General features: G+C 45.5%; 1 protein-coding gene across 1 annotated transcript; it reads right to left on the bottom strand.

The window, feature by feature from the left end:
• SOSTDC1 (sclerostin domain containing 1) lies at nucleotides 1–26332 on the bottom strand. The gene is made up of 2 exons (XM_089659636.1): nucleotides 25963–26332; nucleotides 1–3827 (listed from the first exon to the last, which is right to left on the bottom strand). The coding sequence occupies exons 1-2, from the start codon at nucleotides 26162–26164 to the stop codon at nucleotides 3400–3402; spliced, it is 630 nt and encodes a 209-aa protein (XP_089515762.1). The 5' UTR covers nucleotides 26165–26332; the 3' UTR covers nucleotides 1–3399.

The raw sequence follows: 26332 nt of genomic DNA, 5'->3' as shown, positions 1-26332 counted from the left end.
TTGTTCTGATTGCACAATATAAATTTTTAATAAACACTGAACACATGTTCTGTACTAATAATAATATCACAATAAAAATATACCACAAATACTACATAATTATTTTACATTATCTACAAGAGGCGGAACGCAATCTAATTACAAGCGGTAAGAAAATACTTTGATACATATAAAAAAAAATTGCTGTAAGTTATATATAATGTTCTGTACATTTTTGAAAATACACATTCGAGCGCTCTCAGACCACTCCAGGGTCGGGAGCCACAGGCCGCCTTGATTTTCCAGGCTGCCGCAAGAGACGGTGCCTAATTATTCTGAAAAATAAATATTTTTAATTATATTTTCTTTTATAACTGCTCATCATTTTATATTGGGGGAAAAAAAATGAACTGAAACGTCTTTTAAAGGGAATGTAAGGGGACAACGCAACTCTTCTATAAAAGTGCTTCATTACATTAAGGCCCCTTTCAGACGGGGCGGATCCGTCAGCGTGATCTCTCTGCTGATCCCCGCTGAGCATGCGGATGACAGGTCTCTGTCCGCTCTGCTACTACAGAGCGGTCACAGATACTGCCTCTGATTTCAATGGAACGGTCAGATGCGAACGGACCGTCTGTTTGTTTCCATCTGATTGTCATCCAATCTGATCCGCTGGACGGATGGGGAACGTCTGGACGAATAGGGAACGTCTGGACGGATGGATCCCCATCTGTCTGTTTTTGGTGTACAGGATTGGATCGGAAGCCAGTGGGTGTCAGTGAACCAGGGGCGGACTGACCATTTGGAAACTCGGGCACTGCCAGAGGGCCCGGGGTCAGTAGGGATCCCCATGAGATGCCCCTGGTACCTTTTTTCATAGGCTTTTTTGGGTTTGGGCAAGGACACAGGGGCCCCATGATCCCCTATTGCCCGGGGGGCTCCATGAGTTGTCAGTCCGCCCCTGGGTGCAACACAGCATTTTGAATGCCATTCCAACCACCTTGCCAATGGATGTGTGTTGTCAGTCCGCCACTGCAGCGAACTATTGTCCGTTGACACCCGCCAGTCCATAGAAGTCTATGGATCGACCAATCGAGTCCGCCTGAAAAAGGAACAGGCGGACCCCATCAGTCCCCTCGTGAAAGGGGCCTTAGAGCCATTTATTCAGTCTTGCCCCATCCTTAAAAGGGGTAGGCTTCTTTAAAATAAAAAACGGTTGCTGTTTTTATTGCATGCAGAGTCCCTTCCTCCTGTAGTTCATAAGACAGGATACCTGGGTGAGAAACATTGAATGGATGCTGCCATTTCCAGACTTCAGGCTGTACAACACTCGCTGTAACGTTTAATCCTCATTATTCAGCAGTGTTTGTTCATTTTGCTTACTAAATTCTGTCAAGCTTTTTTTCACTCTAAATAGCCAATCATGTGCAAGGGAAATTAAAAAAAAAAAAAAATTTTAAAACAGGGCTGTTGCTCGTTACCCGATTGGTTAATGGATGTGAATACGGCTTTTCTCAGTGAACACAAAGTCCATTGAATAGTGAAGCAGAAAAGATAAGAATGACAAAAATGACACCTTTAAAATGTCGGATATGACGGTCGACATACTTTTAGCCTAACAGGCCCCCCTCACCAAAGATCAATTCAGGAAAATTGAATTTCATATATATATATGTGTATGTCTGTGTACTGTTGCCTTTAGACACCAACAGCTGCTCTCGGGCTTCTTTGGATTACTGCACATCATTGCACTTTGCACCGTAACAAATTAAATTAAATGAATCCCCAAATATATCTATGAACAATGCCCCTATTAAAAGGAAATGAGAAATAAGTGCCAATTTGCTCAAGGGAATGCTAGTTTCCTAAATGTCGTGCCGATCCTCCTTCTTTACAGAGTTTTTTTTTTTTTCCAACGGAGGGAACACAGTTCCGGCACCTCCAGCACTGAAAGTACCTAATGGGAAGGGGTGCTGAGCTGTGCTGGATGATCTATTGATGCTAGGAGCTGGGGGATCTATTGTCGCTGGGGATATTTTGTGTTGCGAGGGGGTCTGTTGTTGCTGGGGAGAACTGTTGTTGCTTGTGGGGTCTATTGTTGTAGGGGGGTGCTTTTGTTGCTTGGGAGGACAATCTTGGTGGGAGGGATCTACAGTTGGTGGAAGGGTCTATGATTGCTGGCTACTGGAGGTTTTATTCATGCTGGCTACTGGGAGAACTATTGTTGCTGGTGGGGGGTCTATAGTTTCTGGAGTTGCTGGGGGGGTATATTTTCACAGGGCATCTTTTGTTGCTGGTCAGAACTATTATTTATGAGATGATCTATTGTTGCTGGGGGGTCTATTGTTGCTGGCTGCAGGGGATCTATTTTATTGCTTTTCTTGTTATCATTAACCTATTCCATACAAATTTCTTAGCACCAAAAAATGATGCTTAGTCCTATATTCTATAAAAAGGGCAGTACTGAGAGGTGGGTAGGGGGTGGAACCAAGGGACAGTGCTCGGAGGTGTCGGGGGGCAGAGACAAGGGGTGACTCAGAAGTTGGGAGTACCTGTTCCTATTATCTGAGAAGGAAAGCCCCCGCTGCTTCATGACCTAGGTCACTTTCAGAAAGGGGATGTGCAATGGGATTGCATGTATTTCCCTTGTGAGCCGTGACAGGTTCCCTTTAATAAGGCAAAGTACAATTTAGAAAATGCAGGTACCACAGTAACCAATCAGCAGTCATCTTCAGTTGTTCTGACTTCTTCTGAACCAATGAAAGTTTTTGTTATTCAGGGCAAGATAACAGGTTTACATAACATGACAGGCCCACCACCCATGACACTCCATTCATCTGTAATACCTTCAGAGATACCCAGTACTTCTAGGTATGGGGAGAGCATGTGACCTTCCCCCGTTCTTCCCTGTGCTTTGGTAGTCGCCAGGCCTGAGCATGTAGGGAGTGGGAGAGGGTCCATTAGACTTAGGGCTCCAACAGGCAAACAGAGTGGTGGGGAGAATGGAAGAGATAAGTATTAGGGTGACCTTTCAAGTGAACCTGCCACTTTGCCCATTCACATTCTCCTAAAATCTGATTGGTTACTATGTTTCACTGCCCATAGAACATCACTCTTATCTTGCATTGATAAATAAGCCTATTTAACTTCTTAAAATGTGGTTGAAGCACGTTTGACACAGTTGTCAGCTTTAGCCATAGAGCTTTGGCAGTTCTTTTCCCAATTTCCCGGATATTCTCAAAAATAAAATCTTAGTCCTTCAAAAAAAGATTAGGGTATATAAAAATCTGTATATCAGTAACGTAGCTTTAACGGTCAGAGAGTGACCCGAGAGTTCCATTGGAGAAAAATATCCAATTCAGTCTAGTGGGACAGAGTCCCCTGGGTTTACAATGAAGTCCAGTCTATGGTGGCCCAAGCCTAGCTTGAGATGAGCCTGCTGATTTTGCTCGGTCTTTTCTTGTCCCGGTTGTGGTGGCCGTGATGGTGGGGGTGGATAGGTTTGACGTTGCCTTCGTAGTTGTGGCTGGACTCATTGTGCTGCCTGGTGTATCTTTTGCACTTGCAGGAAGTAACCACTGTCACTTTGTAGGTTCTGCTGGTACCGTCAGCACACTGCAGCTGTATGCGCTGGGTCCGCGTTTTGTCGTTGACACAACGCCATTCCTGGGTGCTCCTGCGGCTCCAGTATTTGAGACCGTAGCCACCTCCGATCCAGTTCGGTAAAATTGGAAGAGGAAGGCACTCTCCAGCACAAACCAGTTCCTTTAATGGCCTCAAACTAGTGCACTGACCATCCGAAATATACTTGGTGGACCTCAGTTCTCGGCACCCAACTTGATGATGGTCTACAAAAAAAAGATAAAATGAATATTATTAAATACTTATATGTATATTTTGCTATCAATAATAACTGTAATAACAACTGCATTTGTCTCCATTGGACAATATTCACTCTCAATTTTCATATTTCAGTTTTTGGTAGATGCCAGAGAGTTAAACTCCTTGACAGTTTCTTCTGTCTCTAGAGGACTCTATTTCTGGATTTGCATATCTGCTGTGCCTATTATGAGGAGTTCCCACTACCTCTGTTGGATTTTATTTTATGGAGAATGTAGCAAGAGGAGTTGGAACACACAAAGATGAGTGGGAACACCCAAAATCCCAGGTGGACAGGAGCAGAGTCAAGAACTATGGCAGGACGATCTTGCTGTATCCAAGTATCTGAGACATAAAAGAAGTCAGGGGCTCAGCCAACTCATCATGCTCCATTGATAATTAAGATATCACTTCTGGATGGGCTAACTCTTGAAGTGATCATTTCACATAAACCCTCGTCAATGTACTATCTCACTAATCTCGGGGACTGAAAAATATCTAATTTGAACTAAATTCTTCAAACAGTTGTTATTATGCCTATAAGACAAAGTCAAGTGTGCCTGCTCAGTGTCTAGGCTTGTACCCTTAGCCAAATTTTCCAATGTACGAAAGGTACTAAGAAGGAATTTTTAGCAGCCGGAATTCATATTTCCATTCCACGTTTATAGTTAGCTTAGGCTCCAGTGCTAGTCACAGGCTGTGCATTGCATGCTGTACTACTTACAGCCAATACAACCATAAACAATTCAAGTTGGATCTGGCCTTCAAAAGCCCACCATCTAATTGACCATTGGCCTTCTTTTTGGAAGAGGAGCTTGATTACTGAGGCTTTCTGGAGCAGCCAGTCTCAACCAGAGTTCCATGAAACCCTAATTTTCCTCCAGAGGTTTGCTGGCGTTCCTTAAACTGTGGCTCATTTACCTCCCATCTGATGGGGCCAGCAAAGCTCACACCTGATGGTGACATAAATGTATGGAAAGTTCTAAGAAGGAATTTTAGGCATCGTATTTTCCTATTTTTATTTCATGTCTATAGTTAGCTTAGGCTCCAGTGCCAAGAGTCTCAGGCTGTACATTGAATGCTGAACTACTTACTGCTAATACAACCATAAATCATTTGGCCCACCACCTAAATTGATCATTGGCCTTCTTTTCGGAGAGGAGCTTGACTACTGAGAATTTCTAAAACAACTATTTTCAACTGGAGTTCTGTGGAACCCTAATGTTCCTCCAGAGGTTGGTTGGGGTTCCCTGAGCTGTGGCTCCCATCTGATGGTGCCAGCATAGTTGACCTCTTGTGTGATGGTGCCTGCAGAGCCAGTAGCATGATACCAATGATCATTTTAGCTGTCTTTAAGGTGGCATTCTGACCACCACTCTAAGGGGACATTCTTCCATTAACCAAGTAAGGAGCATTTTCCCAATCACCGCTGATGAATTTATTTTAGCAGGTGTTCCCTGAGACCCGGACAATTTTTTAGTGGTTTCCCTGGTGTGAAAAGTTTGAGAAAGCCTGCCTGTGTAATGCCAGCTCAAGAAAGGGTAGGTGTAGGACCAGGGGTGGACTGACCATTTAGAAACTCGGGCACTGCCCGAGGGCCCGGGGTCAATAGGGGGCCTCATGAAATGCACCTGGTACCTTTTTCATAGGCTTTTTTGAGTTTGGGCAGGGACACAGGGGCCCCATGATCCCCTATTGCCCGGGGGCCCCATGAGTTGTCAGTCCGCCCCTGTGTAGGACCTAAGTCTGCTGACCTTGTTACACCTTTTGCTTCAGGTGAAATTATCATTAAAATGTATCTAAATCCCAAAATTATTTTTTTGTATAAAGCGTGGAAGAGTCAAAACCAGATTTGTATTGCTGGGAAGATTCGCCCTCTCTATTTGTCCTTGTGACCATCCTTACCAGGACTAAAAGTCACCCAAACAGGAAAATCTTGCAATAGGAACATAGGAATGTTTCAATGACAATTGTCTACCTGTGACTATAAAAAAGGAGCCAGGCCATTTTATGTGCTCACCCAGCGGCACGGTCAAGTCGGGACAGCTTCAATTAACTCCGTGTTTAGTCAGATCTTGGAAGTGATGACTTTAATTATGTTTACAGGCAACCTGAGAACCCTCACTAGATCACAAAACAAAAGAGGGGCAGGCAGAGACGGAATTCCACAAGACTTTTATATAGTAATGAAAGTGATGACTGCTTCCTCCTCCAGCGGAAAGAGACGGCCGGACGATGACAATGGGTCACGCCAAAACATCTCATCGCCACGTCCTGGAATCTTCGCTCTGATCTTGTGAGAGTGTGCTTTTTGTCTGGTTTCCACCTCACCTTCATACATTTGTCATCCTCCTCAGGCTAGAAAATGCTGGGAATCTTTTCTCTTGCTTCTTAATATTTTTTACTTTTTATCCCGGGCCACAATTTTTTGTGATAAGGCCCCATTAAGGGGCTCCATGTTTCTCTCGTGGCCATCCTCAAATAATAAAGAATACTAATTGTTTTCAGAACACATCAGGTTCTATAAACATTCATTTTTTTCCCAAATGTGTTTTTCAAGTGCTGCCTAAATGAGTAATGGGCCCCCTTCACTTCTGGGCCCCGTAGCAGCTACCTGGTCTGCTGTAGTCATAGAAATTCCCCTAGGCCCTAGTTTGTACCTTATAGAATCAATATGCATAGTAACAGAGAAGAGCGATGGTAGAGAAAGATCAAGTATGATTTTTGTCAGGTTTTTTTGTTAGTTTTTTTTACATTTTTAGGGTATTTTATTCATTGAAGTTTTTGCCATTTTTGAGTATTGATCTATGTTGGGTCCAAGCATGTTTAAATTCACTCAATACTGCTGCTAGAAGTCTGTTCCAAACATCAACTGTTAAATTCAGTTAAATGATACTTTTTGAGGTTGTTTCTTCTTACTTGCCTGAGGTCATGTCCTGGGCAGCAAAGGGGCTAAATGGTTAGCACTTCTGCCCGGCAGTACTCGGGTCGTTGGTTTGAATCCCAACCATGGCACCACCTGCCTGGAGTTTTCATGTTCTCCCTGTACCTGCGTGGGTGTATTCAACCCCCCCTCAAATTCACCCCCCTCCGTGAAAAGGGCATGTGACCTGGTATGGTTGGGGGTGCTTGCTCATTCCCCCCAAAGCACCCCCCATGTTGAGGGCATATGGACTGGTATGGTGCAGAAGAGGGAGGGTGGCTAACTCATTACACACCCCCCTTCCTGACCTGCCAGGTTGCATGCTTGTATGAGGGTCTGGTGTCTATTTTGGGAGGGGGTATCCTTTCCTTACATACTTTATGTTAAAGGTGTCCCTCTTTGCCATCTCAGAAAACTGAGGGGTATGCAATAAGATGAGGTCAATGCATCAAGAATTATCTTTCATAAACCAGTTGTATATAAATCCACTTTGTGTGCCCAAATGCCTTTGCAAACCCAGATATTACTATTTAAAAATAATCAATGCACTGTACATAGCCTGTACAGAGGGCAGATGTGGGAGGGGCCCAGTAGGCTCCACCCAATACTGGCTGCCTGCAGAAAACTACAGGAGGGTGGCGGAGACAAGACCAGCCATCCCGCACAAGGAAAGAGAGCAGAGCTATGGGAGGGGCTCAGCAGGCTCCACCCACTACAGGCTGCCAGTAGAAAACTACAGGAGGGGGCAGAGACAAGACCAGTCACCCTGCACAAGGAGAGCAGAGCTGTGGGAGGGGCTCAGCAGGCTCCACCCAAAACAGGCTGCCTGCAGAAAACTACAGGAGGGGCGGAGACAAGACCAGTCACCCTGCACAAGGAGAGCAGAGCTGTGGGAGGGGCTCAGCAGACTCCACCCAGTACAGGCTGCCTGCAGAAAACTACAGGAGGGGGGCGGAGACAAGACCAGCCACCCTGCACAAGGAGAGCAGAGCTGTGGGAGGGGCTCAGCAGGCTCCACCCACTACAGGCTGCCTGCAGAAAACTACAGGAGGGGGGCGGAGACAAGACCAGCCATCCTGCACAAGGAGAGCAGAGCTGTGGGAGGGGCTCAGCAGGCTCCCCCTTCTACAGGCTGCCTGCAGAAAACTACAGGAGAAGGGCAGAGACAAGACCATTCACCCTGCACAAGGAGAGCAGAGCTGTGGGAGGGGCTCAGCAGGCTCCACCCACTACAGGCTGCCTGCAGAAAACTACAGGAGGGGGCGGAGAAAAGACCAGTCACCCTGCACAAGGAGAGAGAGCAGAGCTGTGGGAGGGGCTCAGCAGGCTCCACCCACTACGGGCTGCCTGCAGAAAACTACAAGAGGGGGCGGAGACAAGACTAGTCACCCTACACAAGGAGAGGGAGCAGAGCTGTGGGAGGGGCTCAGAAGGGCTCCACCCAATACAGGCTGCCTGTAGAAAACTACAGGAGGGGGCGGAGACAAGACCGGTCACCCTGCACAGAGAGAGAGAGAGAAGCAGTGAGTGGTCTTTATGACAGGAAGTCTCACACTGGATTACTGCACAGATCTGGAAGGAATACACAGATCTCACAGAGATTCAAGAAGAATACACAGGATGAATGGATTTAGACCATATTTGCTAATCCCAGAGTTCAGCTTTAAATATCGCAGCATGTTGGCTGCACCTTGAAATTTCACAACCATCAGAGAGCAGCGCACTGAACTGCCCCAGGCTGCAGCCAGCCTGCCAAGCGTGACCCGGAATTCTCCCCTCCCGTCAGACACATCACCCTGGAGATCCGCTGATGGGAGGGAGGCAATGCTTTCATTAAAAATGGGGATGTGTTTGCTTGCGCCGGGGGCCCCTGGAGACGCGTTCCACCAGGAAGTGAGAACAAACGCTGGAACAGAAACAAAGTATTTGATGTCTGGATGATACTTTGCGTTTCTTAAGAGCCAAAGACAGGTGAGAGCGGAGGGAGATCCGGCCATTGCTCAGCCTGCTCTGCCACTATGGATGAATGGGGGCAGGGGGGGGGCAGGGAAGGTGTCATGGCAGATTCCCCGACGCAGAGACTAATACGTCACATGACACCGACATTCTATGCAGCATTAATAAAACGTTTTCCTATATCGATATCTTTTATTTTCCCATTGTGGATGTAAAATGCTCCTTGTCACCCAGCATTCTGTCTGCATTTGTTATTAAAGCGGTATTAAACCAGAAAGCAAACACTGATGATATTGTGGCTTACCAATTCTTCGATGTGATGGCTGCATGCGTTTAGGCTTTTTTTAATTTTCATATTCTGATCTGGCCAGCAAGTCTGTTGTTTTTCAAAAGGACAAGCTTTCTTCCAGATGTATCAGTTTACAGGGAAGAGACAAACTATTGACCACGTACAGAGGTGCTTACAATGATCAGCTTCTATTTATTCATGAAATACATTTATCTCAAAAGGAAAAAAAAATGTTTGCTGTAGCTGATTATAAAGTATTAGCTGGAGTTTGGATTCAATTTGTTAGTGTATTTAAATCTGCTAGTCCAGGGGGTCTCCAAACTTGGCTTGTGGTCAATGGGAGTAGAAAATGGCCTGACATAAGTGGGAGCAGACATTGCACTATCATTGGTGTCAGTGGGAGGAATTGTGCTCCATCATTGGTGTCAGTGGAAGGAATAGTGCCCTATCATTGGTGTCAGTGGGAGGAATTGTGCCTCATTGTTGGTATCAATGGGAGGAATAGTGCCCCATCATTGGTATCAGTGGGAGGAATAGTGCCCCATCATTGGTGTCAGTGGGAGGAATAGTGCCCCATCATTGGTGTCAGTGGGAGGAATAGTGCCTCATCATTGGTATCAGTGGGAGGAATAGTGCCCTGTCGTTGGTGTCAGTGGGAGGAATAGTGCCCCATCATTGGTATTAGTGGGAGGAATAGTGCCCCATCATTGGTATCAGTGGGAGGAATAGTGCCCCATCATTGGTATCAGTGGGAGGAATAGTGCCCCATCATTGGTATCAGTGGGAGGAATAGTGCCCTGTCGTTGGTGTCAGTGGGAGGAATAGTGCCCCATCATTGGTGTCAGTGAGAGGAATAGTGCCCCATCATTGGTATCAGTGGGAGGAATAGTGCCCCATCATCGGTATCAGTGGGAGGAATAGTGCCCCATCATTGGTGTCAGTGGGAGGAATAGTGTCCCATCATTGGTATTAGTGGGAGGAATAGTGCCCTGTCTTTGGTGTCAGTGGGAGGAATTGCGCCCCATTGTTGGCGTCAGTGGAAGGAATTGTGCTCCATCATTGGTGTCAGTGGGAGGAATAGCGCCCTGTCGTTGGTGCCATTTGGAGGAATTGTGTCCCATCATTGGTGTCACTGAGAGGAATTGTTCCTCATTGTTGGTGTCAGTGGGAATAATTGTGCCCCTTTGCTAGGGTCAGTGGGAGGAATTATGCCCCTTTGTTGGTGTCAGTGGGAGGAAATGTGCCTCATTATTGGTGTCAGTGGGAGGAATTGTGCTCCATCATTGGTGTCATTGGAGGAATTGTGTCCTATCCTTGGTGTCATTGGGAGGAACCTTGTCCTATTGTTGGTGTCATTGGGAGGAATTGTGCCTCATCGCTGGAATCATTGGGAATAAATGTACCCTTTGCTGGGGTCAGTGGGAGGAATGATGTCCCTTTGTTGGTGTCAGTGAATGGAATAATGCCCCTTTGTTGGTGTCAGTGGATGGAATAATGCCCCTTTGTTGGTGTCAGTGGATGGAATAATGCCCCTTTGTTGGTGTCAGTGGATGGAATAATGCCCCCTTGTTGGTGTCAGTGGATGGAATAATGCCCCTTTGTTGGTGTCAGTAGATGGAATATTGCCCTAAGGGCCAGATAAAAGAAAGCAAGGGGCCGCAGTTTGGAGACCACTGTGCTAGTCCATCTAACACTACCCCCCCCCCCTCCAGAATGAACATGCTGCTTTCTGCTGTGCCTGCTGTGCTCCTTCATCCAGAGTGGGAGGGCTCTACTACAGGAGGTGTGTTACTGGCCAGATCACCAAGTAAAAACAGAGGGGAAAAAAGGCCTAAAAAAGAAAACCAATGCAGCCACCAGATCTAATGATTGGTAATCTGCAATATATGACATGTTTGGCTTTGGGTGTAATACCGCTGTAAGGTGCCATTTTTGAGGCCTATGTACCATGTGACCATTCTATTTCTTTCTCATGGATAGAACTGTCAATGGCGGCGTGCACACATTGCGCACACAGTTGCGGGAGAAATGCCTTGTTGGGAATGAATGCCCAAATCCTACAGGCTGCATTCCCATCTGAGCTTTTCCTGAACCTGTGCGAAATTGCATGTTCATGATCTGTGTGGAAAACGAGTTTGCAGCGCCTTTCATTGTTAATGAACCCCCCCCCCCCCCACCCCAAACACAGCAAGCAGACACAATTCTTTGGGCACGTTAAAACACCCAATCAAAAAGTGCGAAACGTAATGCCCAAAAAGGTACATGAGCTACGTTGACGCTTTTGCGGCACATAAGGCAGACCGTTGAAATGAATGGGCTGTCCTATGCGGGTAAAGCGAAAACAAATGTGTAAAAAAGGGCGCAAATCAAACAGCATGCAAAAAATACGCGTTCACGAAACGCCAGGGGTGAGCCCAGCCTGAAGAGGTTTTGTAAAATATAGAAGAGGGAATATGAAAAATTGGATTTAAAGGGGGTTATTTACTTATGCAGCCGATTTGGATGATCGGCCGATTTTCCCAGCAATGATGGGCAAATCGGTCGATCGTTTTACCGATAAAAAATCTGCGAATGAGCCATGACCTGCAAGAAGAAAAAGAAGAAGAAAAAGAAGAAGAAGAAGAAAAAGGAGAAGAGGAAGAAGAAGAATAAAAAGAGGAAGAAGAAGAAAAAGGAGAAGAGGAAGAAGAAGAATAAAAAGAGGAAGAAGAAGAAGAAAAAGAAGAAGAGGAAGAAGAAGAAAAAGAAGAGGAAAAAGAAGAAGAAGAAGAAAAAGGAAGCGGAAGAAGAAGAAGAAAAAGAGGAAGAAGAAGAAAAAGAAGAAGAGGAGGAAGAAGAAGCAAAATAAGAAGAAAAAAGGTGAAAAAGAACAAGAAAAAGAAGAAGAGGAAGAAGAAGAAGAAGAAAAAGAAGACGAGGAAGAAAAAGAAGAGGAAGAAGAAAAAAAGAAGAGGAAGAAGAAGAAAAAGAAGAAGAAGAAAAGAAGAAGAAAAAGAAGAATTCTAGTCCGCTATTATATTTTTATTTTTTGGAAAGGGTCAGGGACTTTTTTGAACGCAAAAAGTTGCGTTTTTTGGTTCTATAGACTTCAATGGAAATTCTGCAGAAAATAATGTATTGTGTTTTTACGCTTTTGTGATGCGTTTTTCCACTTTATTGATGCGTTTTTCCACTTTATTGATGCGTTTTGCATTTTAAATCTGCCTAGCAACAGGGAAAATAAAAAAAGGAAAAGTAAATATAGAAAAAAAATGTGGCAAAAACGCAAGGGCAAAAAAGCAAAACGCAATGCAGAAATGGCTCAAACGCAACCTGCATAGGTGTGAACCTAGCCTGATGGCTTACTGCACTTAAAGCGGAGCTCCACCCAAAAGGGGAAGTTTGGCTTTAAGGACTGCTCCTCCGCTCCCCATTAAGGATTGGCACCTTTGGGGCGCGGGGGGGAGTGGGTACCCGAATTTGACAGGTACTCGCTCCCACTTCCAGGTCTGATCACCTAGGCGATCGGAAACGGAAGGTGTCCTCCCTCCCTGTAGTCTTTTGGGACACGTGACAGGTCCCAGAAGACTACAGGACCATTCATGAAGCGCAGCACGTTTTGCGCATGCGCAGTGGGCACCCGGCTGTGAAGCCGCAAGCTGTCACAGCCGGGTGCCCACACTGAAGATGGCGGCCTCCTAGAATCCAGGACAGCCGATGAAACGGGCTGCAGGGGACACACCGCGGGACCGAGGGACAGGTAAATGGCTGTTTTTTAAAAGTCAGCAGCCACAGTTTTTGTAGCTGCTGACTTTTATTTTTTGGTAGGTGGAGTGGAACTCTGCTTTTAGTCCATGAAAAGTGATATTCCTCAGCAGGGTAGTGAGATGTTCAATCTGCCTACAAAGGTCATTGCCTAGCCTGTGGCATTGTGCTCATGCAGGCTCTTGCAGTATCCATAGTTCAGACAAACACAACGTTGTCACAGAGATTGTTCATTGAGAGATTTTCAATGACCTTTTAGGCCTTCCTGAATGTGACAATATAGAGAAACATAAAAAAAAGAAAGAAGCTCTGCCCCTTATCATTAAGGCACGGTTCGCACTGATGCGTCTTACCATGCAACTTGATGCGACTTGTGACACAAAAAGTCGCCTGACGAGTCAAAACCTAAAAACATATTCATCTTAATGGGTGCCGTCCTCATCAATGCCACTCACATTGCAGCCAATGAAAAAGAAGTTCCTTCACTACTTTTCTTGTGTCCTTGGTGTGACCTCAGTGCCATTGACTGCAATGTCAGCCTCACAAAAGTCGCAAGGATGGTATTAATCTACATGACTGTGATGCAGCAGTATCCAACTTTACAGGTTATTGTCTTACCAAAGTCACATGAAAGGCGCAAGCAAGTCGCAATGCAGAGTCACATGACTTTCAAGTCGCAGTAGCTTGAACCGAGCCTTAAATTGTTACTAAACCCCAGACCATGCATTCACTATATCCACTCTCCCCGGACCCTGCATTCACTATATCCACTCTCCCCGGACCCTGCATTCACTATGTCCGGTCTCCCCGGACCCTGCATTCACTATATCCGCTCTCCCCGGACCCTGCATTCACTATGTCCGGTCTCCCCGGACCCTGCATTCACTATATCCACTCTCCCCGGACCCTGCATTCGCTATATCCACTCTCCCCGGACCCTGCATTCACTATGTCCGGTCTCCCCGAACCCTGCATTCACTATATCCGGTCTCCCCGGACCCTGCATTCACTATATCCGCTCTCCCCGGACCCTGCATTCACTATATCTGGTCTCCCTGGACCCTGCATTCACTATATCCGGTCTCCCCGGACCCTGCATTCACTATATCTGGTCTCCCCGGACCCTGCATTCACTATATCTGGTCTCCCCGGACCCTGCATTCACTATATCCGCTCTCCCCGGACCCTGCATTCACTATATCTGGTCTCCCCGGGCCCTGCATTCACTATATCTGGTCTCCCCGGACCCTGCATTCACTATATCTGGTCTCCCCGGACCCTGCATTCACTATATCTGCTCTCCCCAGACCCTGCATTCACTATATCCGCTCTCCCCGGACCCTGCATTCACTATATCTGGTCTCCCCGGGCCCTGCATTCACTATATCTGGTCTCCCCAGAACCTGCATTCACTATATCTGGTCTCCCTGGACCCTGCATTCACTATATCTGCTCTCCCCAGACCCTGCATTCACTATATATGCTCTCCCCGGACCCTGCATTCACTATATCTGGTCTCCCCAGACCCTGCATTCACTATATCTGGTCTCCCCAGAACCTGCATTCACTATATCTGGTCTCCCCAGAACCTGCATTCACTATATCTGGTCTCCCTGGACCCTGCATTCACTATATCTGCTCTCCCCAGACCCTGCATTCACTATATATGCTCTCCCCGGACCCTGCATTCACTATATCTGCTCTCCCTGGACCCTGCATTCACTATATCTGGTCTCCCCGGACCCTGCATTCACTATATATGCTCTCTCCTGACCCTGCATTCACTATATCTGCTCTCCCCGGACCCCGCATTCACTATATCCGCTCTCCCCGGACCCTGCATTCACTTTATCTGGTCTCCCCAGACCCTGCATTCACTATATCCGCTCTCCCTGGACCCCGCATTCACTATATCCGCTCTCCCTGGACCCCGCATTCACTATATCCGGTCTCCCTGGACCCTGCATTCACTATATCTGGTCTCCCTGGACCCCGCATTCACTATATCCGCTCTCCCTGGACCCCGCATTCACTATATCCGGTCTCCCTGGACCCCGCATTCACTATATCCGGTCTCCCACATCACACACACCATGGAAATTAATTTATTTTAGTAAATATAAACTGCTAAATCCCTTTTCTCATCAGCAGTATATAGCAGTCTTGTGACTTCTATCAGTGTCCACCAGAGCACTAGTTAATCTTGTAGAAGGAGTTTTCATTTTCCACTGACTGTCCTATGGGGCTGCATAACCCCTAACCCTCTCTCTGGACAGTGCTGATTGTTCCTGTGCTGATAACATCACATTCTCGCAAATAAATAAAAGTTCTCTAGCAATACACACCAAACTGAGTATGTACAGAGTGACTCCTAGAGCCCTGTACTATCAGCAGATGGATTTGGGACAGTGGAAGAAGGGGAGGATCAGAGAAGACAGGATCAAACAGCCTTTGTACACAATGCAGTGGACTAACCCCTTAGGTTCCACAGTGAGTATAACAAGCATGCTTTACTGCATATACAGACTGATTGTACTGTTGTGGGTTTAGTAACACTTCTGCTCTAGGAGGATGCAGAACCCATGACCTCTCTCTGGACAGTGCTGATTGGCCCTGTTGCACTCTCCCAAGAAAAAAAGAAAAACGTCTCTAGCAATACACACTAAACTGAGCATGTGCAGAATGGCTAGGGTTCAGCCTGTCTTATCAAGAAATAAGATGTGAACATTTGAACAAGAGGAGGAGCAGAGAAGACAGGATCAAACAGCCTTTTTACACAATGCGGAGGATTAACCCCTTAGGTTCCACAGTGAGTATAACAAGCATGCTTTACTGCATCTACAGACTGATTGTACTGTTGGGGATTCAGTAACTTTAAAGCCATCTTTGGGCTCCTGTCCAGTGACTTTGCATAGGCTGAGATGACGCCACCTGTCTGCTGCAGGCAGGAGGAAACATTTGCTCAGTCCTCTTTCCCTCTGTGACCAGACTGTACATTGTAATATTTGTAGCAAGGTGAGAGGCTGCAGCAGGGGCTGATCTGTGTCAGACATTTGTGAACTCAGCTAAGCTCTGCAGGAGCACCAGGATTTACATTAGGATCCCAGTCCAGGAGGAAGATGATGGTCCTGAATGATGCCTGAACAAAGATGGCTCTGTCCTTCTGGAGAGAAAGGCAGAGGAAGGCATTGTCAGGGGTGTAGTGTGATCTGTGTGAGAGGTAATAAATACCTGGAAGTGTTACACTGACACATTACTTGCACTTTTATTACAATCGCCATCAGGCGTTTTCACGCGGGGTGGGTGTGGTCTCCCTGGGTGTTCAGCTAACCTATTGTGCCTTGTTGTATAGGGCAGGACGTGGCGGTGTCACCGGGAGATCAGGAAACACGTTCTTCTTGTAGTGAAGCCATTCAGCTCTGCGGGGGGGGGGGGGGGGGGTAACATTAGAAGGATTGGGGGAGTGGAAGGGGGGCAGTGTACGGTTACCTGTCACACACTGAGGATATCTCTGACACCAGGACAAGGCGGGTGTCAGTGTGACGCTGGCTGGAGGTCCCGCGGCGTTCCATGGCGGGAGAATATTAGGAAACAATCTGACCGATACAAAGTATCTTATTTTTGACAAATGATATTTACTTGGGGTTCTTTCCAGGGGCGGACTGACAACTCATGGGGCCCCAGGGCAATAGGGGATCATGGGCCCCTGCAGGGGCGGACTGACAACTCATGGGGCCCCCGGGCAATAGGGGATCATGGGGCCCCTGCAGGGGCGGACTGACAACTCATGGGGCCCCCAGGCAATAGGGGATCATGGGGCCCCTGTGTCCTTGCCCAAACTTAAAAAAGCCTATGAAAAAGGTACCAGGGGCATCTCATGGGGCCCCCTACTGACCCCGGGCCCTCGGGCAGTGCCCGAGTTTCCAAATGGTCAGCCCGCCCCTGGTTCTTTCACACCTTCACCGTTGGCCCCGATCGCCCCTGAACGATCGCGCAATTTTTTCGCACAAGATGCGCAAAAAAATTACGCCGCACTCGCGGTGCCATTCCTTGTTAATAGCAGACACAGCCAGCTGACGCACATTTCTCTGCATGGAAAAACACTTTACAAATGTGAGGCTAAAACGTGCGCAAACCTTGGGGGTCGGTTCACACGACATGAATTTCAGTTGCTTTTTTTTCTGCATCCAAAACGCACAGAAAGTCGGTGATATGGTTGTCAATGTCACAGGGGTGAACTGACCATTTGGAAACTCAAGCACTGCCCGAGGGCCCGGGGTCAGTAGGGGGCCCCATTAGATGCCCCTGGTACCTTTTTCATAGGCTTTTTTGAGTTTGGGCAAGGACACAGGGGCCCCATGATCACCTATTGCCCGGGGGCCCCATGAGTTGTCAGTCCGCCCCTGCAATGTCATAGTTCACATCAGTGCTTGCAGTTGCAGTGCGTTCCGGTTGCAGAAAAAAAAGTAGAATAGGCTGCATTTTTTCACAGAACTGGAACACACTGGAATGTATCAAGACGCAGTAAAACGCATCAAAAATGCACTGGAACACACTGGAATGTATCAAAACGCATCAAAAAACGCACTGGAATGCACATGCACCTATTTAAATTGACAAAAAATAGAGAGGAAAAATAAACTGGAATGCATAAAAACTGCACTGGAATGCGCATGCAAAAACGCACTGGAATGTATCAAAACACATCAAAAAAAGCACTGGAATGCACTGGAATGTATCAAAACGCATCAAAAAAACACACTGGAATGCACATGTCCTTATTTAAATTGAAGAAAAAGAAAGGGGAAAAATAAACTGGAATGCATAAAAACTGCACTGGAATGCGCATGCAAAAACGCGCATGCAAAAACGCACTGGAATGTATCAAAACACATCAAAAAAAGCACTGGAATGCACTGGAATGTATCAAAATGCATAAAAAAATGCACTGGAATGCACATGTCCCTATTTAAATTGAGTGGCCGTATGAAGGTGGCCCTAAAATGCACGGAAAAAAAGACAAAAGTGTGTATTCATGAAACGCTCAGGTGTGCGATTTGGGTTGTGGGCAGGATTGCCACGATTCTGCTGCGATCCCAAATCGCGGCACACGGCGCTTTTGGGTGCCATTATTCTTTCATGGCACCACAAGTAAGATGCGATTCTACTGCAATCGTAACACGAAGCGATCATGTGGCGATTGCGGCAAAACGCAGGTTTTATAAATGCGCTACGCTCCTCGCCCCAAAAAAAAAAGGAGCAGGAGCGTCTTTTCGGGTGACAGTTGTGTATAGGGAAGCCCATGAAGTGAATAGGTTGGGGTTGCCCCATATGCAACACACGAACTCATGTGAAAATCGCACAACAAAATCTATTGCGGTAACGCAAAAGTGTGAATGGACCCCGGGTTCACACCTAAGCGTTTTGCAGAAACGCACTACAGTCCATTTACCATGATTTCCTATGGGACACATTCACATCTCTGCGTTTTCACCCGGTGCGTTTTTTGGCAAGGGTCAGGGACTTTTTTTAAACGCAAAAAAGTTGCATTTTTTGTTCTATAGGCTTCAATGGAAATGCTGCAGAAAAGCATATATTGCGTTTTTTATGCATTTTTGATGCATTTTGCCGCTTTTGTGATGCATTTTGTGTTTTAAATCTGCCTAGCAACAAGAAAAATACAAAAAGGAAAAACAAATATAAAAAAAGGAAAACCCGGCAAAAACGCAATGCAAATGGAAACGCTGCAGAAAAGCATGTATTGCGTTTTTGCTGCGTTTTGTGTTTTAAATCTGTCTAGCAACAAAAAAAAAAGTGGAATTAAAACGCAAAACGCATCAAAAATGTGGCAAAAATGTACCAGAAAACGCAGTGCAGAAACGGATCAAACGCAAACTGCTTAGGTGTGAACCTAGCCTTAGAGAAGGCACATTTTTTCCATGACAAGTACAACGCGATTTTTACGCCTTTTTGAATGTAATGCATTTTACGTGCGTTTTCTTCCTGCAGGCACGTGGAAAAATGAAAATATGTGACTTAAAAAACGCACAAATAAACGTGCATTGCGTTTTTAGAGCATTTTCCATGCGTTGCCAATGACTATAATGTAGCCTGCATTTTGAAAAAGGATGGAATTTCAAAAACACAACGCACCGCCCGCAGCGCAGTCTTCATAGATTCTAATGCTAAGTCGCTTACATGTGCGTTTAGTTCACTGTGATCCCGTGCTTTGGCGCTCACAAAACGCGATGGTGTGAACGGGTTTTAAGGCTTGTCGCATTTGGGGTGTTGTTAACAATGAACGCATTGCCAGCGAGACGCACTTTGTAAATGCGTGCAAAAACATGTGAATGGGGTCTACTTTGTATACTGTCAGCCAGGGGCAGACTGACAACTCATGGGGCCCCCGGGCAAAAGGAAATCATGGGGCCCCTGTGTCCTCGCCCACACTTAAACCACACCCAAAAAAGCCTATGAAAGGTACCAGGGGCATCTCATGGGGCCCCCTACTGACCCCGAGTGGCTAAATGGTCAGTCCGCCCCTGCTGTCAGCAGACCTTACCGTCTCCTATTAGATTAGTGTACAAATATCACCATCATGGGCAGTTTAGGTAAAAGTCAACCAATGCAACGGTATCCATTTTTGTGGTCAGAGCCAACTGGCCCATCAGTATAGAGAATGCATACTCCATGCAGATAGTGCCCCTGGTGGGAAGTGGACCCAAGACCCAGTGCTGCAAGGCCGATTTTGCAAATGTGCCTCGAACGGCGTATTAACTGGAACCAGTACCCAGTACTGCAAGGCCGACATTTGGAAATGTGCATTGATTGTCATGGAAAGTGGACCTAGGACCCCAATTCCCTGGTAGGAACTGGAAGCAGGATCCGGTGCTGCAAGGCCGACATTTGGAAATGTGCATTGATTGTCATGGAAAGTGGACCTAGGACCCCAATTCCCCGGTAGGAACTGGAAGCAGGATCCGGTGCTGCAAGGCTGACATTTGGAAATGTGCATTGATTGTCATGGAAAGTGGACCTAGAACCCCAATTCCCTGGTAGGAACTGTAAGCAGGATCCGGTGCTGCAAGGCCGACATTTGGAAATGTGCATTGATTGTCATGGAAAGTGGACCTAGGACCTCAATTCCCTGGTAGGAACTGGAAGCAGGATCCGGTGCTGCAAGGCAAACATTTGCAAATGTGATTGGACTGGGGTGGTTAGTGGACTCAGGCCCCTGTGCTGCAATTCAGACGCATGTATGGACTGGGCACCACGGGTCTCTGCATCAAGCTGGTGAACAATGGATTCCAATACCATCACTAGTCCTTTCTCAGAATGGACACGTCTGTACTTTTCCCATAGGGATCCACATGTCCTAATCTGTTGTGTGCTCCAATAAGGGACAATAGACATCTATCCGTTCTTTTCCACCCCACACACGGCGCTAAGGAGGCCTGTCCTGGGAGAAACATGGAAGCTGTCATCTTCATTCCTGAAAATGCCAGTTGCATGGCTGTTCAGGACCTTGAGCCACTGGCAAAGGTTGAGAATGACAGTCAGGCCACTAATATGTACCGAAGGAAATTCCCAGCATGACAGGTTCGCTTTAAGGTGGAGCTCTCAGTAACTCTACAAGTCTCCATGAAGAAATCCTGGACATGCCCCAATTTACAGCAACAGTGTTCTCCAGAAACAGCTCCACATTTTACCATCTCCCTGAGCTCTAGTCAGTGACTTTGCCCAGACTGAGATGATGGCATCAGCCTGCTGCAGGCAGGAGGAAGCATTTCCTCAGTCTGCACCCCCCACTGATCAGATTGTAACTTTGTAGCAAGTGACAAGGTGAACAAAGTCTAATGAGCAACGGCCATCAGACGGAGATACCCCGGCAGGTAACCCAATATAAATACGTCGCTTGTGATAAATACAGATTCCTCCTGGGACAGAGCACTTCTAACTCAAATAAATGCCGGATCCTATGACAGGAGAGCTGACGGCTGTACATGGCACACCTCAAAATATGCCAGTGATTTCCAACTTACAAGGTGAAGGGGATCTCAGCAGTGGCCCCTGAGAACACTTGAGGACCACACATAATATTCAACATAGGACAGGAGGTCATCAGAGACTTCAGACAGTGGTGGTCGGAGACTGACTGAGTGCTAGAGCTCTCTGTCATTATAGCCTCTTCTAGTACTGACAGCTGAGGTCTACCAAGTGCCACATAGCAAGTACCATGTGGCCCCTAGTGGTAAGTTGGGAACCAAAGCCGTACACTCTAAGGCCGCCATTCTCAGCCAGGGTTCTGTGAAACCTTAGGGTTCCTCAAGGGATAGCTAGGGGTTCCTTGAGCTTTGGCTAACTGACCTCCCATCTGATGGTGCCTGCATAGTTCCAGGTCCAAAACCACTTGGCAGAGCCACTGACATGACTGCAAGGGTGTCTTTCTGGTCACCCCTGTAAGGAGGGTATTCATCCAATCCTACTTACCCCCATCAAGGGGCATTTTCCCAATGACCTCCAGTAGACTCATCTTACCAAGGGTTCCTTGAGACCTGAAAAATATTTAAATGCTTCCTCTGTGGATCAAAAGATTGAGACAGACGGCTCTAGGAAATCACATGACTTACCTTCATGTGACAGCAACGGACAACACAAACTGTCCACCAACCCAGGTATTATCTCTAGGTACAATGTTACCTGCTCAGTGGTTGGTAGCAACAACTTGCTGTGCAAGAGTTCTATGTAGTGCATGCCTAGAGCTATCTGTTTGACTTCCTATAACAGGCTAACTGTCAGGTCATTGCCCATTTTATGTATAATTATGGTAGGGTGCAGAAATTAGATTGCAAGCTCTTCTGCAGCAGAAACCAAAGTCAATGGTTTCCAAATACAGCTGATCATACACACACAATGCACAGAAATTCCCCAATTTTTTTTAATTCTGATCGATTCTACTCCATTGACAGGTGTCATCCATCTCCCATACTAGCTCTGTAGACTTTTGACACAAGCACTCACATCTTACTTCTAGGTAGTGAGTCCATTCATTAAAGACACGCACACCTACCAATTGTCCCAGTTCTTCATGTTCTGAGGATCTGTCCCTGGAAATGCCCCTGATTTACTAAACTGACCGTTTTTGCTATCAATCTCTCTTTTCCTGAAATTGTACCATCTATTAACACTCTTTTAAGTTTGTCGATGAGCCCCTTTTCAAAAGCCAAAGGTTATCAGGATTAGCTTAGTAAAAAAATGTTATATTTTCGAAACATACTGTCCTTAAGGTCTGCTAAGGCGCAATCTTGATGAATACACAGTCTTGGTGGGCAAAACATTCCTTGGAATTTTGATAAAGTGTCATATTTTTTGAAAGATAGTTACCTGAAGGTCTACCAAGACGCTATGTTCATAAATACACAGGCTTGGCGAAAAACTATCCCTGGGATTTGAACTAAAGTATAATATTTTCCAAAGTGTCCTAAAGGTCTCCTAAGTGTGAGAGAGGGTCCAGAGATTGGCATCAGAAATGGTGAAAGGTTTGAGGGATAAAACCCCAGAATAGTGAAAGGTCTGAAGGATATAAACCGTGGAATGGTGAAAGGTCTGAAGGATATAAACCCTGGAATGGTCAAAGGTCTGAAGGATATAAAACCCTGGGATGGTGAAAGCTCTGAAGGATAAAAACCCTGGAATAGTGAAAGATCTGAGGGATAAAACCCTGGAATGGTTAAAGGTCTGAAGGATATAAAACCCTGGGATGGTGAAAGCTCTGAAGGATAAAAACCCTGGAATAGTGAAAGGTCTGAAGGATATAAACCCTGGAATGGTGAAAGATCTGAGGGATATAAACCCTGGAATTGTGAAAGGTCTGAGGGATAAAACCCTTGGATGAAAGGTCTGAGGGATAAAACCCTGGAATGGTCAAAGGTCTGAAGGATATAAAACTCTGGGATGGTGAAAGCTCTGAAGGATAAAAACCCTGGAATAGTGAAAGATCTGAGGGATATAAACTCTGGAATGGTGAAAGGTCTGCGGGATATAAACCCTGGAATGGTGAAAGGTCTGCGGGATATAAACCCTGGAATGGTGAAAGGTCTGAAGGATATAAACCCTGGAATGGTGAATGGTGTGAGGGATATAAACCTTGTAATGGTGAAAGATCTGAGGGATAAACCCTTGGATGAAAGGTCTGAGGGATAAAACCCTGGCATGGCAAAAGGTCTAAAGAATATAAACTCTGGAATGGTGAAAGGTCTGAAGGATAAAAAACCCTGGAATGGTGAAATATCTGAGGGATATAAACCCTGGAATGGTGAAAGGTCTGAAGGATATAAACCCTGGAAAGGTGAAAGGTCTGAGGGATATAAACCCTGGAATGGTTAAAGGTCTGAGGGATATAAACCCTGGCATGGTGAAAGATCTAAGGGATATAAACTCTGGAATGGTGAAAGGTCTAAGGGATATAAACCCTGGAATGGTGAAAGGTCTAAGGGATATAAACCCTGGAATGGTGAAAGGTCTAAGGGATATAAACTCTGGAATAGTGAAAGGTCTAAGGGATATAAACTCTGGAATGGTGAAAGGTCTAAGGGATATAAACTCTGGAATGGTGAAAGGTCTAAGGGATATAAACTCTGGAATGGTGAAAGGTCTGAAGGATAATATTATGAAATGCTGAATAGTCTGAGGGATTAAACCCAAGAATGGTAAAAGGTCTGAATGATAAACACTATGTCCAGCCTCGAGGAACGATAGAAAATTACATGATACATCGAGGGTGTGAATAAGGTATGAAGGAGTGTGAATAAGGTATGAAACTAAGACCAAGAGCAGAGTAACATGACTCAAACTAGGAGGAGGAAAGTTCAAGAGTAAAGTTTAAACATTTTTGTTTTACAGAAAGAGTGGTTGATGGTTGGAACAGACTTCCAGCAGAGGTAGTGAGACAGTGAATTTAAATAAAAAAATAAAATTCTTTTGGATAAGCATAGACCTATACTGAAATATAGTGACTTGAAGGTCCACCAAGGCATTATGTTGATAAATGCCAGGTTTGGAGGCAAATCATCCCTGGGAATAATGCCACTAAAATGCCACATTGTTTAAATAAAGTGTCCTGAAGGTGTACCAAGAGTCCAGATATCGGCACCAAAATACAAAGTCTGAGGGATTATCTATAAGGAGAGACTGGAGGAACTTAATATGTCCAGTCTCAAAGACAGGAGGGAAAAGGGGGACGTGACTTTTAATACATTGAGGGTATGCATAAGGTTCAGGAGGGCAGTATTTTTAATATGAAACTAAAATTAAGAACACGAGCCATGACTTCAAACTAGCAGTAGGAAAGTTCAGAACTAATCTTAGAAGGTATTATTTTACTGAAAGAGTAGCTGATGCTTGGAACGGACATCCAGCAGAGGTGGTGAGTCAAACAACAATGAATTTAAACATTCTCAGAAAAAAAAATATCTTGTTCTAAATGTTTACCAAGACACTTTGCTGTGGAACACACTGCCCCCTGGAACTTTGGCTAAAGTATCATATTTTAGGAATGGTGTTCTGAAGGTCTACCAAGAGTCTAGAGACCTTTCATCAAAAAACGGTGAAAGGTCTGAGTGATAAACAATATCAGGATAAACCGGAAGAGCTTAGTATGTTCAACTTCAAGGAAATAAGAGAAAGACTGAAATGTTTTAATACACTGAGGGTGTGGAAAAGGTTCAGGAGGACATCATTTTCATTATGAAGCTAAGGTCTACCAAGAGTGCAGAGATTGGCACCCAAAATTGGTGAAAGGTCTGAGAGATAAAACATATTAGGAGAAACTGGTGGAACTTAGTATGATCAGCTTTGAGGAAAGAAGAAAGACACTGACACCTTTTAATACATTGAGGGTATGGATAAGGTTTGGGAGGGCATCATTTTCAGTATGAAGCAAAGGTATACCAAGAGCGCAGAGATCGGCACCAAAAAATGGTGAAAGGTCTGAGAGATAAAACATATTAGGAGAAACTGGTAGAATGAAGTATGTTCAACTTTGAGCAAAGAAGAGAAAGACTGAAACCTTTTAATACATTGAGGGTATGGATAAGGTTTGGGAGGGCATCATTTTCAGTATGAAGCTAAGGTCTACCAAGAGCGCAGAGATCGGCACCAAAAAATGGTGAAAGGTCTGAGAGATAAAACATATTAGGAGAAACTGGTAAAACTTAATATGATCAGCTTCGAGGAAAGAAGCTTAGTATGTTCAACTTCAAGGAAAGAACAGAAAGACTGAAATTTGTTAATACACTGAGGGTGTGGAAAAGGTTCAGGAGGACAGTTTTCATTTTGAAGCTAAGGTCTACCAAGAGCACAGAGAATGGCACCAAAAAATGGTGAAAGATCTGAGAGATAGAACATATTAGGAGAAACTGGTAGAACTTAGTATGATCAGCTTCGAGGAAAGAAGAGAAAGACTGAAACCTTTAAATACATTGAGGGTATGGATAAGGTTTCGGAGGGCATAATTTTCAGTATGAAGCGAAGGTCTACCAAGAGCACAGAGATCGGCACCAAAAATTGGTGAAAGGTCTGAGAGATAAAACATATTAGGAGAAACTGGTAGAACGTAGTATGATCAGCTTCGAGGAAAGAAGAGAAAGACTGAAACCTTTAAATACATTGAGGGTATGGATAAGGTTCAGGAGGACAGAATTTTCAATATGAAGTGAAGATCAAGAACAATGGGGACATGATGAAGAACAGCGGGGACATGACCAGGAGAAAAGTACACAAGGAAATTTTGAAAATATTATTGTACTGAAAGAGTAGTCAATGCTTGGAACAGACTTCCAGCAGAGGTAGTGGGTCAATCAACTAAAAGAGAATTTAAACATGCTTACAATAAAGATCGATCTATATCCAAATAGGTTTAAAAAAAGGCAAAAAATGAATCAATAACCGAAGATGCAAACAATAAATATATAAAAAGGGGCAGGCTTGATGGACCACTTGATCTTTTTCTGACATCACTCTTCTATGTTTTTATATGTCTACTGTACTCATCAATAGAACTACACCAGGTCAGTAGCAACATGTTCCTGTAATTCGACTTAAAATATCGCCACGTACGAACTAGTACGAATCGCCCTCGAAAACTGAAGAACCCAAAAACAACGATAAGGAACATAATTAAAGGGATACTCACTCGTTCTGTCCACGGGCGAGTTGAGTGGGTGTCTGCCCCCGTTGCGGGCTTGGTTGATGGAGCTGCTGTTGGTGGCGTGCAGCAGATGTTTATCCACATGGGAGTAGAGGATCTCCGTGCCATCGTTCTTGAAGGACAAGCAGCTTTTAAAGAGGATGCAGGAGAGGTAGAAGAGGCAGCGCTGGAGGGGAGAGATGAGCATGGTGCCTGGATCTAAATGGTTCGCCTTCCTGCCTTGGGATTGTGAACTTGCCTGGAAATGCCTGGGCTTTATATAGTCAGGGGGGGCTTGGCATTCATTCAGGTGTCAACTTCAGCGAGGGGAAGTGATGGTGGGAGGGCCATCAGCAGGCTTGCTGAGATTTGCTCG

This window comes from Staurois parvus, unplaced genomic scaffold (assembly GCF_062004578.1).
Source record: "Staurois parvus isolate SC_StPar_1 unplaced genomic scaffold, SC_StPar_1.0 ptg001178l, whole genome shotgun sequence".
Classification (NCBI taxonomy): Eukaryota; Metazoa; Chordata; class Amphibia; order Anura; family Ranidae; genus Staurois; species Staurois parvus.
Note: the sequence above shows the minus strand (reverse complement) of the source record. Positions and strands in the feature narration are given on the sequence as shown.